The sequence below is a fragment of the Pteropus medius genome, unplaced genomic scaffold, assembly GCF_902729225.1.
Source record: "Pteropus medius unplaced genomic scaffold, Ma_sr-lr_union100, whole genome shotgun sequence".
Lineage (NCBI taxonomy): Eukaryota > Metazoa > Chordata > Mammalia > Chiroptera > Pteropodidae > Pteropus > Pteropus medius.
This window is the reverse complement of record NW_024344378.1, coordinates 3,946,831-3,966,305: the sequence shown is the minus strand read 5'-3', so window position 1 is coordinate 3,966,305 and position 19,475 is coordinate 3,946,831. Positions and strand designations below refer to the sequence as shown.

The 19,475-nt window shown below is 47.7% G+C and overlaps 1 protein-coding gene across 1 annotated transcript in view; it reads left to right on the top strand.

Moving 5' to 3' along the window:
- Positions 1–1,242: 1,242 nt before the first annotated feature.
- Positions 1,243–19,475, top strand: part of ITIH5 (inter-alpha-trypsin inhibitor heavy chain 5) — a 60,691-nt gene continuing 42,458 nt past the window's right edge. Inside the window, exons 1-4 of the mRNA XM_039871035.1 lie at positions 1,243–1,354; positions 9,081–9,125; positions 16,632–16,795; positions 17,577–17,678. Of these exons, the coding sequence (XP_039726969.1) occupies positions 1,265–1,354; positions 9,081–9,125; positions 16,632–16,795; positions 17,577–17,678 (401 nt within the window). The 5' untranslated portion in view covers positions 1,243–1,264. The remainder of the gene's footprint in view (positions 1,355–9,080; positions 9,126–16,631; positions 16,796–17,576; positions 17,679–19,475) is intronic.

Below are 19,475 nucleotides of genomic sequence, written 5' to 3'. Positions count from 1 at the left end.
GAGAGTAAATAAAATATTGTGAGAAGAGCTTATCGCCACAGACACACCCACTGTTTTTTCATTTTTCACGTTTTCCCCCCTAGTTCTCACTATGTGCACGCGTATGTATTTTTACCTAATTACAACCATTCTGTCGCTATAGTGACGTAACCTGATTTCCCCGCCTCGATTCTACACTATGAAGGGTTTTCCACGTTTCCTCGTGATTATTATGAAATGGCTGCATTTCTTCCACAGAATGGCGGCTCCGTATTTGAGGGTGCCCTTTCCCTGTTCTGGGCCATGGAGGTCGCAGGGGACCTCTCGCGATTATCCGGCCCATCTGTTTACACGGACTCGCCACGGTCACATGCGAACGTCTTTCAGGCGATTGTCTTTCGGAAGATGAAGCAAACCAGCATCTCCGGCCCCGTCCGAGCTGTGTCCAGCCCGTAAAAGCCCAGGCGTGGACGGTTGGCAGGTACCAATTCTTCCTGTGGCAGGAGGGACATATCACCAATAGTTTGTGAGGATGATCCAAGGCATTCGTTCCCATGATTAATGACCGAAAAATTAGAAATACTACACGGTGCCATTTCTAGCTTCTGCTTTCCTTTTCATGGCAGAACTGCAAGAACAGGGAAGGCATTGCTAATACCTTTTGCATTAGACTACTAATGAGCATCCCTTAATTTGGCTTCTAAGCATCAGGGCCTGAGGCCAAGAGGAGTTTGCTATTCTCCTGTTCTCTGGGCAGAGAGGTCTCCTGTCGTCTCAGGCTGCAGGTGCGGGTGAGTGTAACAGGTGCGGGGGGAAATGTAACCAGCGGGGTGGTGTATATGGCAGGTGGAGGGACGGGCTTTGTCTTGAGAGTCTGGCCGGCCCTGGAATGAAGGAAGCGCTTCACACCTTGGGAGACGAAGAGGGGCTGGGACGGGTTGGGAGGTGTCGCGCGAGGTGTCACAGGAGCTGGATGGCCAGGCTGCGAAGGCGGCGGCTACGCAGGGCGGGAGTGGGCGCGAGCCCGGGCCGGGCTGAAGGGCGGGTTGGGTTGGGACCGTGGGGCGAGCTGTGTTCGTGGCAGGCGGGTCTGCAGCGTCGCCACGCGCGGCGGGGACCCGGCGGGGACCCGGCTTGGCCCCGGGCGGCGCGGGGCGGGCCGGGGGCGGGGCGCGCGGGGGGGCGGGGAGGCGGGGCCGTGCGCGCCCGCGGTGGCCAGCCCGGCGCGGTCCCCGGCGCGCGTCGCACTGTCCCCTGCGCGCGTCCCGCCGCGTCCCAGGTCGCCATGCTCCTGCTGCTGGCGCTGTGCTTGGGGCCGCTGCTCTGCGCGGGGTCGCTGGAAGAGGCGAGGAGCTGGGGTGACACTTCGGAGCAAGTGAGTGGAGATGTGGGAGGGACTCAGGGAGGGCCCGGGTCGCCGGCTGCTGTCCCCCTCTGCTGCCTCCTTTGGTGCCTGGCTGCTGGACAGGCTCCTTTGACAAGTCCTGGACGGAGGAAGGGGGGACCACCCCCATCTCCTGCCACATCGTCCGTGCCCCGTGCCCCCCGCCCCACCCCTGTTCCCCAGCTCCTGCGGGGGAGCTCCCCCATCTGCTGGTCACTCGTGGCCGGAGTCTGGATGGTAGCACTTCTTGTAGAACTGTGTGGGGGACCTCACAGCCCTGCAGAAGCAGACCTTGGCTCTTGCAATCTGCGCGGATTTCTGTTGAGCTAAGGACGGGGTGGTCTGTGGGGTGCAGCGTTGTTACACGGACGTTCCTAGCTGTTGGTGGAGAAAGCACAGTCCAGGGAAAGCCCCAAACTCTTAGGAGCCTCTACAGGTCCCGTCACCAGTTCAGCAGTTGAGGGGCGGAGGGGTGGTCTGCGGAGATCCCAGAACCCAAGCGTCTCAGGGCGCCTAGTTAATCTGTGCTTCCCCAGGGTTTGCGATTGACGTGGCTCAACCTCTCAGGTGGATGAAACCCGCAAACATGAAATCTCAACGCAGTGGCGGATGAATGGAAAAGCTTTTTGAAGAATAGAAAACAAGTCCACATGATTATCCATGTAAAGACCTTATAGGGAGAGATGGCTGTGACCCAAATAAAATGGGCGTGCACATCTGCACCTCCGGGTGCTGTTTGCACACGTGTCATTTAATTATACATTCAAACCGTGTAGCCTGGAGCACGTTTTAACACCGCGGGAGGAAGAGATGAGCGGGCACACTGCCCTCCCCCTTCCAGCACGTGAGTTTGCAGGGCAGACCTGCAAGATGGAATCTGGCCAAGCATCAGGTGGTTCCATGCAAACTGACTCTGCCTCACGGATGTGCTTTCTGCAAAAAAGGAGAGGCAGTCATTCTCTCGTAGGGCTGGCTGCCAGGAGGCATAGCCTACAAAAATCCCGGGAGGCTGCATGGTGGAGAGGGCAAAGTGCAGGCTGGGGGTCCAGGGAGAAGGGCTGGTCTTGGCCACCTCTGGCTGTGCAGCCCGACAAGCTGTTGGAGCTCCTCGCGCCTTCCTCTCCTGCTGATCAAAGTGGAGAGTGCGTTGCTTGTGAGCACGTGTGTAAGACTCGGCTGCTAGTGTGTGTGAAGCAGTGCGCACTCGATAAGTGGTAGTGTTTCAGTAAGTGGTTAAGAGCGTGGGCTTGGTGCCAGGCTGCCTGGGTTTGATCCCTGATTCTGTCTCTTAACGGCTCGAGTTTCTGGGGGCCTCGATTCCCAGTTCTGTAAGGGGTGGGAAAGAATAGGGCTCTGAGGATGGAATGGCCGATATACCTAAAGTGCTTGTAGCAGGGTCTGCACTTGACGTTGCTGCTGGCTGGTAGGCCTGGGCAGCTGAAGTGCTGGGGTGGGGATTTAGGGTAGAGATCTTCAAACGTGTTTCGGGGGGAGGGGTGCGGAGGAAGGAGAACGTGGGAAGAACCGAAACAAAGATTCTGTTTACGAGCTAGGAACTAGGAGGAGGGGTTACGTCTCTAACATCTGCAAGGCCAAGTAGGCTCAACAGTCTCTAAACGCTCCTGCAGAACAGCGTGGGTTTTGGCCCATTCTGGTGATTTCCTGCTGTCTTCGACCCGTGGCCCTATTTATTCATCTTGAAAAATGACTGAATCGGAAGAAACCTTCAAGATAGAGAGTTCTGTAAAAATTGGCAATTTGACCTTTTTATCTCGACCCTCTCACGGTTTTTAAGATGATTTATTTCCTTCGTGTGATGGAGGATTTGAGGGCACAGGCTCCAGCGCCAGACATTCGGGGTTGCATCCTGGCTCTGCACTTTCTGGGGGTCACTTAGTGTGCCTGCAAGCCTCTGCTTCCTCCTCTAGAGTGTGGATGATGAGATGACTTAATTAGCAGGATTTTGAAAATTAAGAGAATCAATGTACTTAAAACCGAGAGCAGTACCTGGGAATGTATTAGTGGTCTAGTCCCGACATGATGGTCTTCAAAATTATGTGGAAACTCGAGTTCTCTCATGGGACTGATAGGCCTATTAATCTGCATTGCAGTTTTGCAGATGTTACCTTATTTGTCACTTACCTTTAATTGGAGATATTACTAATAACACTTTAGATTCAAATTTTTTCCTCACACCTCCCCCGCCTCAACTGTATCCGTTATTACCCAAAACGGGACCGCCGTACCCTGTTTTTTAAACTTCGGCGTGCAGAAGGAAACTCTCAGGGAGCTCATTAGACATTCAGGCTTCTGACCTCTGCTCCCCTCAGCTCACCTCCATCAGAATCATCTGCAGGTGCTCTGTGGATCACACTTGGAATAATACTGCTTTAAAAGCATCTTGCAGGAAATTAATATCGAAAAGAGAGTTTCTCAGATAAAATTAACCTGCTACAAATTTCTGTTTCCTAAGTTTCAAATTGATCTGGTTTCTTTAAATGAAGATAGGATTGTATTCCTGTCATTACGAAAGCAATTTTTAATTTACAAAATAATAATAACCATCAATTATCGAGGGCCCGTGATGTCTCGGGGAATTTGCTAGGACCTCTGTAAAAACTAATAAGCAATCCAGTGTGCGGGGCCAGATTGCCTGGGTTCAAATCTGGATGCTGCCACTCACTGGCTGCGTGAACTTGGGCAAGAGACGTAACCTCTCTGGGTCTCAGGTTCATCAGCCTCAAGACAGAGTTGTTAATGGTTTCTATGTCATAGGCGGGGTAGGTCTAGGTTTTGAAAAGGGAGTAAGGTTTACATGATCTGCGGGGCCCCCTCGGAGAAAGAGAATATCAAATTTTGGTTACAAAATTAGGTGCTGAAGTGAGCACTTATTTAGGATGGTAAGTAAATTACAACAATTGACACCTCTGCAAGCTGACAGACACCACGAGTATCACCCACTGACAGCACTGTGCAAGCGAGGGGTCCTGAAGCTTTTATTAGCTTCTGAATGATAATAAAATATGAAATAGAAAAATAATAAACCCACTTCTGCTCTTACGGTTGTCATGGGGATTAAATGAGTTAATTCGGGCAAAGTACTCACTCAGAGTAATATTAGCTATTTTTGGTATTCTTGCACAGCCCGGTTAATCTCCAATTAGAGCCACAAGGAGAGCCTCAGTGTGCTTACTTTACCCAGGAGAAGCATGGCGCTTCCCCGGAGGAGTGACGTTCCCCGCCCCCAGTACCTGGGTGCACAGCCTGGATGGGGACACAGGTGTGCTGATGGCAAAGGACTCCTCCAGAGACCAAGCCGCTTCTGTGTTTACAAGCAAACGTAAATCGTTTCCGTGCGATTTTTATTTGTAGCCCCTGCACATAGATAGTGTTCAGTATATGCCTGTGGCAGCACATGGTGGGTGGTGACACATTTCTAAGTCCCCGAATCGAGAATTTCTGGAGTTTTAATTTTTTATGATCTCTCACTCGGAACCAAAGTTTTGCATTTGGGAAAACACAGAAAACCATGATGACTGTGTTGTTTTTTTTTTGTTTGTTTGTGTGTGTGTGTGTTTTTTAAAATTTCTTTCTTTCTCTCTTTTTTAAACTCTTTGAAAAGTAAAGGCAGTAAAAGATTTTGTGAGCTCCAGACCACTCGACAATGTCCCCTTTATGCACGTGGGCGGGACTGTGGAAACGGAGCCGCAGAGCTGACTGAGGAAGGAGGACATTCTGGGAGAGATTCCAGAGATTTCCTCACCCCCAAACCAGCCATATCTTGCTGCTTTGCGGGGGATGGGAGTGGGGCGAAGGAAGGGTGGGGGAGTCCTGAGACTCGGGTGGCGAGTTGCAGGTGGCTTGGTGTCCCTAACTAGCACTCTTCCCAAAGCCTAGGTCTCAGACGTAAAGCATCCTTGCCATGGGTGCTGTTGGGTTTCCAGTGGGATGACCCGGCTGTTCTCTAAGGAACAGCCGCATCGGTTTAGAAAGATGGGGTTACGGGATGGAGACCTGAGCTTTCTGGGGGAGGGCAGGGGTCCCGAACCCATAGGCAAGGTCCATTTCCATTGGTTTTTTTTTTTTTTTTTTGCAATGAAAAGAAACAGCGGCTTGCCTAAGGCCAGTTATTTTTTTTAATGTTACCTGGAAATAGTTTGGAATTTGAGCCCCCGATGAAGCTGCTTCTTCCATTACTGAGTTATGGGCACTCCGAATTGCAAAATGCTTAATAGCCGAGCAACCTGCAGTGACGTCACTCTGAAAGAAGAGAGCTTCTATGTGTGCGATGGAGAAGTACCCAGCCCAGGTGACAGATGGCCTCGCCATTGCCTCTGCAACCCGTAGCCTTCGGTTTTTTTTCTGGTCTTATGAGTGATCCCTGAGGCAGCGGGCTGCTGAGTTCCTGGTGTCGGTGTCAGGGTTTCAGAGCTTCCCCCAGAAGCTGGGGCCAGCGGTAGATGAAATCAGGTGCAGAGTCCTCCGGGACTTCATGCAGCGTCTCTCGGCTCTGTTATGGGAATGAGGGTCACAGAGCCAGTGACAGGGCCCTTGAGGCAGATGGGGGGGGGCACGGACTCTCCCTCGGTGCCTCTGGCTGCCAGCCTGGGACATTCAAGCACCCACGACAAAAGGTGATGTGCGTGCTTCATGTATTCGGAGTCTCTCACCACAGGTGGAATCAGCCTTCGCCGCCCACCCGTCCGCCCACGCTCCTGCCCATTTATGGGCTTTTTAGATGCTTTCAGGATGTTTTTTCTTCCCTTCCAGTCGTGATCCAACACGGTGACAGATCCTGGGGAAAAATACAATCTCTAGTATCCGAATTATGAACGTTGAAGCACTGCCTGCTGTTTCTGACCTGTAGTTGGACTCTGTGATGATGGTGTAGGTGGGGGATTGTCCACACCTCAGCCCCCAGAGTGTCATTGCCACATTCTTGGTGCAAAGGAACCCTTCAGCCACCTTCCACCCCCTGGGGGTGAAGGCTGCTCGGTCCTTACGAGCTGAAGAGGCAGAGGCAGATCCATAAAGCCGACCATTTCTCACCCTGGTTCCTGTATTGAACATGATTTTCTTAAATTTCCTTCCCTCTTATCCTACCCCTACAGACATCCGACACAACGAGCTCTAGCCACGTCTTCACCATCGCTGAAGAACATCGCGCGTTCTTCTTTTTTTCCATTTCCTTTGTCACTCATCAGAATTACTTTGTTAAATTTTCAGGAGTATGTTCGTTTCTTTTAGGTTAGTATGGTCCCCAATGACAAGGCTTATCCATCTCAATAAATGTTCTGGCCGGGATGCCTTCTGTTCCGATGTGAGAATAAATAAGCTCGGCCCAGGGAGAGCAAAGACCCCGGTTTGTGCCATCTCAAATCACATCTCTGTGATTTGGGGCCCCAAGCAGGTTGGCGGAAGCTCTGAGATTACATGGCAGTCCTTGACATGAAGCTTGAGTCGCTTATCTGTCCTTAAACCCCACTCCCAGATTCTTATAAGGCAGTGGGAGAAGCCCCCAAACAGTCAAAGGGATTAGGAATGCCAGCTAAAGATAGCAGTGATGACGCCGGTGTCATTTCCAGTTCAGTCCTGGCCAGCACCAGGATTCTGCGTGTATTACACCTGGGAGATTTAGATTCTGGGTCAGTCTGAGTTTACACTTGGATTGAAGTGTAGCCATAGCGATCCCTTGAGATGTCAGATAGTCATCTCAAAAATGAAAAACTCCCTTCTCCCGTTCTCTGCAAAGCTTGTTTATTTTTTTTTGGAAAACCGATTTTACAGAGGAGGAGACTTCAAAGAGAAGCCTTTAGACCGGTCAGAGAACATAATATGTGCGGGAGCTGGGCTTTCCTTCCCATCACGGTTGTCTTGAGTGGTCCTGAGCCAACGCCCCCGTCTTAGGAAGGGGGAGACCAACCTGCGGAAGTGGTAAAGACCTCGCCCAGGATGCTTCGGTGGCTTTCCGTGGACGGTCTCACACAGCCCACCTCATCTGAGAGGTGGAGATCAACACCCGCCTAGCCATTACTGGGTTCTGATTCAGAGCCAGGGTGGACGTCAGCCTGAGTCCTATGTTCTACAGAATAGGAGGCTCTATAATAGTAATTTGGCTTATGTAATAATGGCTTATAGTAGTAATTTATAAGAGCGTCTGTACATTTCCTACCTCCCCTCCCCCGCCCCGGAAGGATCAGGGAGAGGATGGGGATTAAAACAGTCCCGTTGCACTTTTAGTTTACAAATGGAAATATCTTTTTTGTTTTTTTTTTCTATTATTGGAAGTAGTAATTGCCAGTTTGTCAAAAACTGAAGTAATGCAGAAAACTTTAAAGAGGAAGAATTCGACTACCCAATGGTAACAGCCATTAGCATTTTGGCGCATTCTACACAGACGAACACTTATATTTACACAAATGGTGCCATGTTGGATAGGTGTTTTATTACCTGGTCTAATCCCTTAAACATGCGTATTGAATGCATCAGCCAGAATAGGCTGGGTTATACTGTGGTAACAACCCCCGTCTCAGGGTCTCAGATGACAGATGGCTATTTCTTGCTTATACAGCTTGTCTATCGTGGCTTGGCAGTGTGCCTGTGGTGGTCACTCAGGAACCCGGGCTAGATGGCGTAGCTACCATCACAAACATCAGTTACTGTGCCACAGACAACAGGCGTTTCTGCAGGATCACACATCTGTAATTGAACAATTGGCCCGGAAGTGACAGATGTCACATTTGTACCTTATTGGCCAGAACCAGTCACGTGGCCCTGCCTCCCCACAGGGGGCCAGGAAATGCAGTACTTCCGACAGAGAGCTAGAGAGCTCTTCGATGAACAGCACCGTAAAATGAACGTTTACTGGTGTCAATGAATATAGATCCACGTCATTATTTTTAATAGCTGTATTCTGGTTAATCTGTGTGTCACGATATATTTAACCAAACCAGTTTTTAAGGATGGTTTAGGCTATTTCTGATTATTACCAATTGTTTTAAAAGTCGCAGAGAATTTTCTTGTTTGTAAATTATACCTCAAAAGGCTGTTAAAAAAAAAAAGATACATAAAATCTAGGTGTATTTTTCAAGTTTTTGAGCTCCATTGTCAAATTGTTCTCCAGAAAGGACAGTTTATTACTCACAGTAATAGTAGTTAATACTTTCATTATCTAAACAGTGATTTTCATCAGTAACATTCAAAAACCAGCTAGGACTTTTAAATGAGTCCAGAGTAGCTGGTTAATTAATACGACTTTTTAAAATGAGGATTTTTATCACTTCTTCTCCTCTGCCATGTGGGAACATGTATAGCAAATCATCCAGAAAAACACAGTAAGAAAATTCGAGGTAAGTTCCTTGAGTTTTGAGTCGAATCCCTGAGCGCCTCAGACTAGGGAATGCGTTTACTCGTTAGAATGGACCCAATTGCAAAGAGCTGCTTTCCAAGCCCAGAATAAAGCGAAGCAGGCTACAGATGTCCCAATGAGCTCTTCGTTCTTGTCACTTCATCCACACAGATTGAAGCACACTTGGGTAGTGGGACATCCTGGGTCAAGCAGTCAGCCAGATCCTAACTCTGACCTCGAAGCTCCTTGATTAAACCTGCTTTTCTGGACGATGGGCCTTATTTGTGAATTCGAGTTGGTTTTAACCTGCTTGTGGAGCTCCTTGAAGAACGACCACAGTCATATTTTACGCCTCTCTTCTTTCCGCAGGGTGGACTCCGGGTCCCCAGGCAGATTCGGCTGCTGCAGAGGCTGGTACGTATGCTTGCCGTCGCTCCAAAGCTGGTAAAGTTGCTTGCGGAAAGATCTTCACGTGACACAGCGTGCGTAGCTTTTGTAAAGCTTTAAGTGGATTTTTCTTTCTGGAAAGAGACCTGATGATTTCAATAGGACTCTAAGGACAAAGCATGGAGTTTTAAAGTCCTTCTTAAAAAAACAAAACAAAACAAAACAAAAACCCCTAAATTCACTTTTACTTTTTCATGGCATTCTTACACACGACATTAAGGCTCCCTTGTGAAGTGAAGAACTCACGCAGGCAGAGATTTCACATTCGTAGGTTCAGCTTGTGGACGCGAGCTGAGCAGGGTGCTCGGGCACGTTGGAGGCCAGCAGATGGGGACCCGGGCCCTCGTTCAGCGGATGTGTTTCTGGACGCCTACTGTCTGCCTCGTCCTGTCCTAGGCACTGGGAACACAGCAAGGAACAGGACGCACCAAAGACCCCGTCCTCCACAGAGCCCAAATCCCGAAGTGGGGCAGAGATAAGGAAAGGAAATAAATAAACTATCAGCGTGTTGGTAATGGAGAGGGTGCCAGAGCCATTGAGAGAAATAAAACGGCAGAGGAAGTTAGGAGACCTCACCTACGTTCTCACGGAATCTGTGAGAATTCTCATCATCGCTTTCATACAGTGGGGTCCCACCATGACAGCGGGTGTTTACTGAGTGCCTACTGTGCGCCAGGCGCCGATCCAAGTGCTTCGCGTGTCACAGCTCAGTCACCCTGGTCACACTCCTCTGAGGCGTTTCACAGATGAGTCCACTGAGGTTCAGAGAGCTTGAGGAACTCGCCCTAAGCGACTCAGTAGGTACGAGGTGGCAGAACCTGGCTCCGAGCCCCAGCAGCCTGGGTCCTGAGTCTGAGCTTTCAATGCACCAAACCGTTCTCGCGGTTCTGCGTCTTTTCCCGTTTCTCATTATTTTCAGCCAGTGGTACTGCTCCACCTGGCCCAGCTCGATCCATTCTTCTCGATGGTGAGAGCTACTCCATGTGGTTGGCACATCATCATTCAGCGAGCGTTCTGCTATTGACGAGCTTTCAGTTTGTTTCCAGGTTTATTCCTCCTGGAAAGAGTGCTGCCAAAAAAAAAAAAAAAAAATGCTTCTTCATTCTATCACGCGGTGCTTTGGGTTCGATGGCCTAGATTTTCAGTATGAGGGTTGCTGGGTCCAAGTGCATTTTCAATTTTGCTAGATATTGTCAGACTACTTTCTGATTACGTTTTGATTTCATTCTGAATATTATTGCTCTTACTACTGTCAGCATTAATTCTATTTCTGTCAGCAATGATGAATATGCACATTTCTGCCAGGAGCGGACATAATTAGTGTTTTTTGATTGGCCAGTCTCTTAGATATAAAGCGATAGTTCATTGTTCCTTAAACTTGCATTTCCCTACCTACTATGAGCTCAGATTTTTTTCTGTACATTTATTGGCCATTCAGAGTAGTTCTTCCGTGAACCGATTTTTTTTTCCAGGTCCTGCACCCATTTTGCTGTTGTGTTTTTTATCCCTAATTGTCGGTATGTTGGATATCTTTGTACGGTATGGACACTCTGTCTTCTGAATTGGAAGAGTTCTCTCTTAAAGCTCTCATTTCTCTAAGCCTGTGGCTTAGACTGTCTGTGGAATCTCTCAGATTTCCTTAGAAATTGCTAGGAATTTTCAGTTTTATTTTTATGTGTATTACCCTTTAATTAAACGTGAACTTTATTTGTCCACTTACCCGGTGACAAATAAAGCACCTGAAACATCACTCCCTTGCAGAAGTCTTCAGTGACGCTGCGTCACCTGTAGAATTAATGGCATGGAAGTCCCTGTGTGACCTGGCTCCTGCCCGGCTCTGTAGCGCCAGGGTCTCTTTATATTTTACATTCTGGCCATTTCACACTGATCTGAACGTTCTCTGCCCTAACGCATAGATCGTGGGTGGCAGCGGCTGGCATTCCCCTGTCACTACCCGCCCAGGGACCACGGGGATTTGCTTGATTTCACTGAATTAATTAGCTACCATTTGGATGAGGCTCTTTGGCACCATACACACGCACAAATATTCACAGTATGAAAGGCAGAGGCATCTTTGCGTCTGAGTCTCCGTGGTACTCATCCCGCACGGGCCTGGCGTTCCCAAGACGGTTCACAGTCATCATTTAACCTCCTAATGTCAACAGCCATGGCCGGCTCGCCCTTCCTAGCAAGTGTTCTAAGATGGGTAGCCTGGATTGTTTTAAGCAAACGTGGTGAGACACGTGACACGGAAATGATCGTCGGGAAGGAAGGCATTTATCCTCATGGATCCTCAGGAACAGAGGCACAGCATGGCGCACAGCGCGGAGCCACTCGGGAGAAGCAGGGGCAGGGGACGCGTGTGGCCCAGAGCCTCGACTTGGGCGTTTTGCAGGAAAGACCTGCGGAGTGAGCTTCGGATCGGATAGTTTGGGTAGATTTGGCGGGCTCTGGGCTCCAGTGGTGGTCCCCAGGTGTCCGGCATTGGCCCCGGGGTGAGTTAGGGCGGGGGGAGCGTCTACTTGGTGTGTGAGAATTTGGTAAGGAGGTGGCTGGGGGCGTGGGCTGGGGACCGGTTCTTTGTATATCCAAGGTATGCTCACAGGGAGTGTCTGTTGTGGCTGGGAACTGGGGATGGCAGATGCCAGGGCATCAAAGATGCAGAAGAAAGGGAAGTATGGTCACTACAGCAGGAAGCACGGCGCTGGGCCACCTCACCTCCTGGGGTTCCGTACGTGTGTGTCTGTCTCCCTGCTCCCCGCTGTAACCGTCACGGCTGACTTTTTTTAGGAGATGTATAGAGTGGTTTTTTTTTTTTTTATACATAGGGTGATAAATGCATTTTATCTTTCCTTTAACTAGAATAATGGTGCTAAGCAGAACGTATCACCACAAATGGGTGGCCCCGAGCTGTAGCCACTCTGCCTACAGAGGAGTCATGAGGTTCTCTGGGGGTAACACAGCCCTCGGGGGTCTTCACGACGTGGGCTGTGCTGTTTTCCTCAGAAAGGGGAGGCCCGAGCGTTTGGTGGTGGTCCCCAGACGCAGAGCCAGCCACCCGCCGAGCCTCGGCCTTCCCTTTGGCAAAGGGAGGGGAGTCCCGTTTGTGAGGTGCGATACCACCCCCAGAATTATTCCTCCTCACGGTCACTGAAGAACTTGGAATAAAACAACAGAAGGTTAGTCTTCTGGGAAGAGGCCTGGCTTCTGGAAATGCCTTCGCAGACAGTCCTGGGCTGCACCTCCAGATGGCAACTTGGGTAATTCAGGACATCCTCTGGGTGGCTTGGTTCAAGTGACTCACATGAGTCACACAGGAATGTTGGGTCCCTCAAGAAGCTAATTAAGACACTCCCTGCCTCGAACTGCTTTTCCATCTGTTTGGCCTTTGTAGGGAAATAATGAAATTATTATGTTACGGGAAGGCTTGATCTTTGCCCCCTCTTTTCCAGTCGACATTCCCCAAACGGAATGAGTTAAACATAAAAAATAGAAAGCATGTTGGATTTTTAAGAACCGTGAATTGAGAAAGATCGAGGCAACTGTTCGATATCTTTCCTGTTCTGACACATTTTCATGAACGTCTGTCATTCCGAGCTCTGCGCTTGGCTTTCGGATTGTTCTTTTCCTGACGATTTTATGCACCTGTTCAGCAGTCTTCTCACAATATTCGCTTCTTTCTTTTTAAATTGCTGTGTTCTCTGTTCCAGGATGTGATGGGGTTCACTCCTATTTCCATGAATTTTGTCTCTTTAGAATGTTCTTTTTGTTTCTTTTCAACACATACAAATTCCACATCTGTTTTAAAACTCTTTTATAGACATCACTGATTTCTCTTTCTTCTGAAAACTGTAAGGTCTTATAGCCAATAAGTTAAATGTCTGTCTGTCTGTCTATCTATCTATCTATCTATCTATCTATCTATCTATCTATCTATAGATATATATCCCTGTCTCTTCCTATGTTGCTTTACAGTTTGTCACTTTCTTCCCAATGGGGTCTTAGGTCCTTGAGAGAAGTAACCATATGTAATGTTTCCTCCTAATCATTCATAGAACTCAGTTTAATGTAGTACTTAATAAATACTAGTTTATTACCATTTCTTTTTCTTGGGATATATATTTTTCTTTAATTGTTCAAGATTCAGAAAACCCACTTCAATTCCATAGATGTTTTTGCGTTTCGCTCCATGCTGAGCGGTTAAAAAGGAATAATTCTTGGTCCCTGTTCTCTGTGTGTTTACAATCTAGCAGAGGCGGGGATGAGGGGTCGTCGAGGGGAGTGGGGGGCAGATTTGGACATAATTGATTTTAGTAGACTGTGGCCTGAGAATGCTTTAACAGGAAAGGGAAAGCCAGGACATGCAGGGGACAGCAGGGGCCCCATGGGGAAACAGTCACTGGGCAGAAGCAATAAAACTAAAATAGTTTCTTAAAACTTTCCTCAGCCTGTCTCTTGGGCCCATAAACTTTGCTTCCTATCCTTGATGTAATAGTGTGGAAAATTCTACTGTGTCCATGATCTTAATTTAAGGCAAAAGAAGATGCCATAGTATAAATTTCAGCATTTTTTGTCCGTTGTCGTCTATTTTTCACTTAACTTTAAGTTCAATGAAATTATCATTGATAATCACGAATAAGAATGAATCCATGTGACATCAAAAGTAGTCTGAAGTATACCAAGTGAAGAAGATTTTTAATTATTTTAAAAACAGTACTGGATAAGGACTATTGCTGAGGGAGGTATGTTATTTGGGATGCTGTGCAGCTAGCGCCGAGTGCTCTTTAAGATGTAAACTTGATAAGATTTTTTTCCTATTGGTGCTCCACGTTTGTGTAAGCTAAGCGACAGAGTGATAAGAATTCTTGGACAGTGTCAGAATATGATGGCAGCGCAGAATGAGTCCAGCTTAATGTCTTGAGTGTTGACAGTTTAATGGCTCACACAGCTTCACAGGTAACTTTCAAATCAGCAACAAAGACTGAATTGTATTTAGCATGCCTTTGGAGTTCTGTGTTTTATTGGCAGATCGCAGTGGAAAGTCTTCAGTGGCCGGACTGCCTGTGAAATCCTTTCACGGAGGAGGCAGGAGAGGAAGTCAGAGACCCCGGGTTCCCATGCTGGCCTGTCACCTCCTACCATATGGCCTAGGGCAGGCACACAGCATGGCCCACGTGGATAAAGCGAGGGGATTGGACCTGAGAGTCTCTTACGCTTGATATTTTGACTTTATAATTTGCACCGTAACTCCAGTAGATTCCGAGGCTGTTTCTAACATGCAGAAGTCTGGTTCACAACACGAGACAAATAAAACATGTAGAGAGATCAGAAATAGCGTAGAGTTTCAAATAACTAACAAAAAGACTAAATCCCACTCAAGCACAAGTCACACTAAAGTAGGGTTGCGAACTCCAATGGCTAAAGAGATGAAGCCGGTGTCCCAATTTCTATGGCTGGATAAACGTCTTCCCCCAAACTCTGGCTTAAAGCGACAGCCGTTTTATTGCACCATTTGTGGGCAGGGCCCAGCTGAGCGGTTCTTCTGGCCACATGGTGTCGCGGGAGGTTGGCAGACGGGCCGATGCGGGGCGACTGCCGCAGCATCGTTCACGTGCTGGGCTCCCGAGCAGGAGTGGCTGCAGCTGGCCTCTGGGGCCAGGGTGCCCGCAGGGCTCCGCCAGCCTCGCCGGCCTCACCGGCCTCACAGCCACAGTCTAACACGGTAGCTCAGGGCGTCCGGAGGGAGTGTCCGAGACACCTGGATGCAAGTGCTGGGGCTTCTCGTGACCTGGCCCTAGAGTCCCAGGACACCACTTCCGGTGGCTTCTGCAGGTGAAACAAGTCACTAAGGCCCCGGTTCAGAGGGAAATGGATTCAGCTCCAGCTCTCCATAGCAGGGGAAGCAAAGAATTTGTAGCCATTAAAAAGTAAGCATTTTTTTTCCCTTTCGATTTCTTTTGTGACTGTAGTAAAGTACACATAACATAAGATTCACCCTGACATTTTGAAGTGTACGGGTCAGTGCTATTAAGGACATTCACGCTGTCAAGCGTCCATCGCCGCCACCCGTCTCCAGAACTGTCGTCATCTTGCAAAACCGAAACTCTGTCCCCATTAAACAATAACTTCCCCCCCGATCCCCCCAGCCCCTGGAAACCACCATTCTGCTTTCTGTCTCTGTGAATTTGATTACGAACGTCAGATAAGTGGACTCATACAGTGTTTGTCCTTTCGTGACTGACTTTTTTCGTAATGTTCTCATGGTTGCATGTGTCACCATCTCCTTTTTTAAGTCTAAATAATAATACGTTTTACGTATCTATCATATTTTGTTTGTCCGTTCAGTCATTGAGGGACATCGGAGTTACATTTTAGCTATTGTGAAAAATGCTGCTGTGAGTATAAACGTACAAATTGTGGCCATTTTTAATGTGGTAGAACAGAGGACATCTATGAGCGAAGGGAGGAAAATTCCAGTAAAAGCAGCGAAGATGGCTCCTCGCTCTCAGCCTCAGTGTCGTTGGGAGGGCCCAGGACCCGGCAGGATGGGACTGGGTCTGACGTAAGTGGCGGCCACCGTTAGCGCCAGGAGCGCCCGGTCGTGAGGGAATGTGGCCCCCCTCTGTTTCAAGAGCAGTGGGCGTTATGGATTTTTATGTGAACTTGCCCAATTTTTAAGTGTCACCACCTAAACCTAAAAAAATTTTAAAAGATTGTGCAAATCAAATAGAAAAATGTATGGTCTCTATTATTCAAGATCTCTTCCCAAAACACACCAACCAATAAAGGTACATAAACGACCGATATGAAGGACTTACCTGTTTAAATGGTGTAGACCAGGGATCAGGAGACGTTTTCTTAAAGGGGCAGGTACTGCTCTTAACGGAGGCTTTTAGGATAAAATTAATTGGCATCGACTTTCCTTTTTCCTTTGGGGTTCTAATTCCCCCAAAATACTTCCTGGAGCTCAGTATTGATTCCAATCTGTCAATAATATGATTGCACTGCACGGGAGAAAGCTCAGAGTACCTCGTCTCTAAGTGGATATTGAAATTAATTTGAAATTCTGAGACTTTCTTGAGGTGTGCTCCGACTTTTGATCATTTAGGTGATCCTACAACTGTGATCCGAAAGTTTATGACAGAAGAGTGTTGTGTGCTTCACATGCTTTACTTCTGAAAAGAATAGTTTAATTCATTAAACTATTTAAGCAACGCATATTCTCTGTTCCGTTGGAAATCTTCACCGTTCGTTTATTTGTTAAAGTTAGGTTAAAAGATTTGCTTCTGCTTTATAAACAGTAGTGAATTACAGTTGTTTTACAAGTGGAGGGAGTAAAAAGTGGGGAAATCAGGAAAGACGAAGATTATTTCTCTGATAGAAAAAAAAAAAAATGACTCACACCTACCCCCAAAGTGGTTGAATCATGCTTTCATGCATCACTGAAAGTACCGTGTGTTTTATTTCCGACAGAAAACCAAACCCTTGATGACAGAGTTCTCGGTGAAGTCCACCATTATATCTCGCTATGCCTTCACTACGGTTTCCTGCAGGATGCTGAACCGGGCATCGGAGGACCAGGACGTTGAGTTTCTGATGCAGATTCCGGCCGCGGCTTTCATCACCAACTTCACTATGTAGGTGACACGTGGTCAGAGGCCTGGAACGAAGATTTCTATGTGGGGCAGTCTGGGTGAGCCTGAGGTGGCGCGTGGCCCATACCTATGGCCCTGAGAATTTATTTCCCAGTGGATGGTACATGGGTCAGAAAGCTGATTCCTTTCTTCCTTTTCCCTCCCTCCCTCCCTTCCTTCCTTCCTTCTTTCCATTTCCCTTTATTTTCCTCTTTCTCTTTTTTTAACCAACAAATGAGGGCCCGCTCCGGGCCAGGCATTCTTCCGCTCTGCTCCAGAAATCCTGTAATAATAACTAAACAAATCAGCGAACGAGGCAATCGCAGACAGGAGCAGATGCCTTGAAGATGGCAGACAGGCTCAAGGGGCAAGGCAGGCAGGCGGCTCGGAAGAGGCGGTGTTTAAGCTGAGATGTGAGTGGTGAGACAGCATGAAACCTTTGAACTAAGGAGTTAAGATCTGAAAATAGGGTAGGTGTTTGGTTTGCATTTTAGGCCTGGGCGAGAGTCAAGTTGGTGAGTCGTGGGTGGTCATGTTTGAGCCGCTTTTCTGACTGCTGCCTGGGGAATCGCAGAGGCGCATGGGCTGGGTCGCACCATTCGGTCCTGTTGAAAATTGCCCTAGAATGACAAGATGATCCAAGGGTAGCGCCCTGGTCTGGAATGTAGTTCTCGCATACCCGAGGGGCAAATGAAAATGTTTTCTGGTGTCATGGTGATGGGATCCACGTTCACGTTTGTCTCGGAACTGCAAGCGGGTGACACAGCTGCCTCTTCTGTTCCAGGCTTATCGGAGACAAGGTGTTTCAGGGAGAAATTACAGAGAGAGAGAAGGAGAATGGCAGTAAGGTGAAAGAGAGGAGGAATAAGACCGCAGAAGATGACGGGTAAGTGCCAGGCAGCTAAGGAATGAAAAAGTCGCTTCAGCGAAGCGTCGGATGTTCTGCCCCTTTGCCTAGCCGTCTTGATCGTCTTATTTTCTTTCTATTTTATCATCATGATAATTAAATCTATCTCATTAACGATAGGGTAGCTAAAGGCTTAATTACGAAGAGCATTTAACACTCCCATTCCCCAGTTTTCATTTCCTAGAAACATCTGATATTTCTGTAGTTTTGTGTAGTTATCTCCCTAATGCTAAATATCACGATAGTCTTGCTTTTTAATTTTAATTTTAATTTTTAATTTTTTTTTTTAGGCGAGGCAACCCTTGGTTGACCTCACAGATTGATTGCAAGGACCTCGTCGGCTTACAATCCCTTATTTTTTAATTTTTTTTTTTTGACGCCGACAGCACCTGGTCTTCCTAGGTGATAGTCTTGCTCTTTAAAGGTTTCTCGATAAAAATCAGGCATGACCCGTCGATCCTCTGCTGTGAAGGCTGAGGATTTCGCATAATTACAATACTCCCGTTTGTCCTCTGCATTGCAAATTTTTACTTAATAATTTTTACTTATTATTGATAATACGTCATCGCTCCTTCTTTGCATTTTAATATTTGCATTTTTTTTTTGTTTTGTCTGTGAACTGAACCTAAACATCGAAAAACCAGTAAATGGCATTTACTTCTTAGTGATAGCAGAGCCACCTGGTAGGTATATACTCAGACTGGTTTTCTCTCTCTACCAACCCCTCGGAAGGAAAGTGTCCTTAGTATCCAGCTAAAATGTGAATGTGTAAACCCGTTTTGTTCGTTAATTAAAGGACGTGGCTTTGAGAAAGCTTGTTCTCTAAAGTCATAGATGGTTGGAAACCCTGTGAGGGAGAATGGAACCCGTGAGTCACGGCTTCGCTTTGATACAAAAATCAGCCGAGGTCCACAGCCTTCGATGAAGGGTTGCCGGACGCAAAGGTCACATTGATCTTAATTTACCCAGTTCCCGAGGACAGAGACCCTTGAGTTTGCGTCTCAGTCCAGGCTGATGGTAAACGCTTTACACATCACTCTGCTTTTCTTTGAGTCTCCAGACACCGTGTTATTTAATTTCAGCCACACTCCACCCTTCCCACCGTTGCTCCTTGGCTTGGTAAGATGCTCCACGATGCCTCTGGTATGTGGTGTCCTTGCCGCGTCAGGCTGTTGAAACCCAGTTTTGTTAGAGTGTCCCAAGTGGGTCCCACGTGGTCCTTGTCACATGGGCTTCATCAGGATTCCCTTTCCTTACGATGCACAGATTGTTCAGAATTATGCCACAGTTTATTCAGTTGGATCACGACACGTACATTTCTGTTTTTCCTGGAGTTTGTATTCATCTTTCTTGTGAGACAAATTCAACTTGTCACTAATAACATCTAGGAAGATGCATAACTCATTTGAAATGGGGACTAAATGAACAGCTGTGACCAAGTTTCCATAAGCATTGCCATCCATGTCATCGCCAACAGCAGCTGGGAGGCATCACCGGGTGGGGGAGATGTCCTCATTCCAGAGCCACGAAACGTTCAGAGAGTGCATGTCCCCAGGTCCCTGGGCGACTGTCATTGCTTCGCAGCCTTGTCACACACACAGCGTCTGCCCTGGGATGTGTTTTCATTTTCCTCGGAGGCGGTTTCATTCTGGTATCCCACATCTGCCTCTCTCTTGGTTTTCGCCTTCACTTTGCTGGAGAACTTTCTGAAGTGAGTTCCTCAGAACGGGGGTGTGAGAGGCAGCCTCTCTGAGGCCTCGACTGAAATGTTGATTG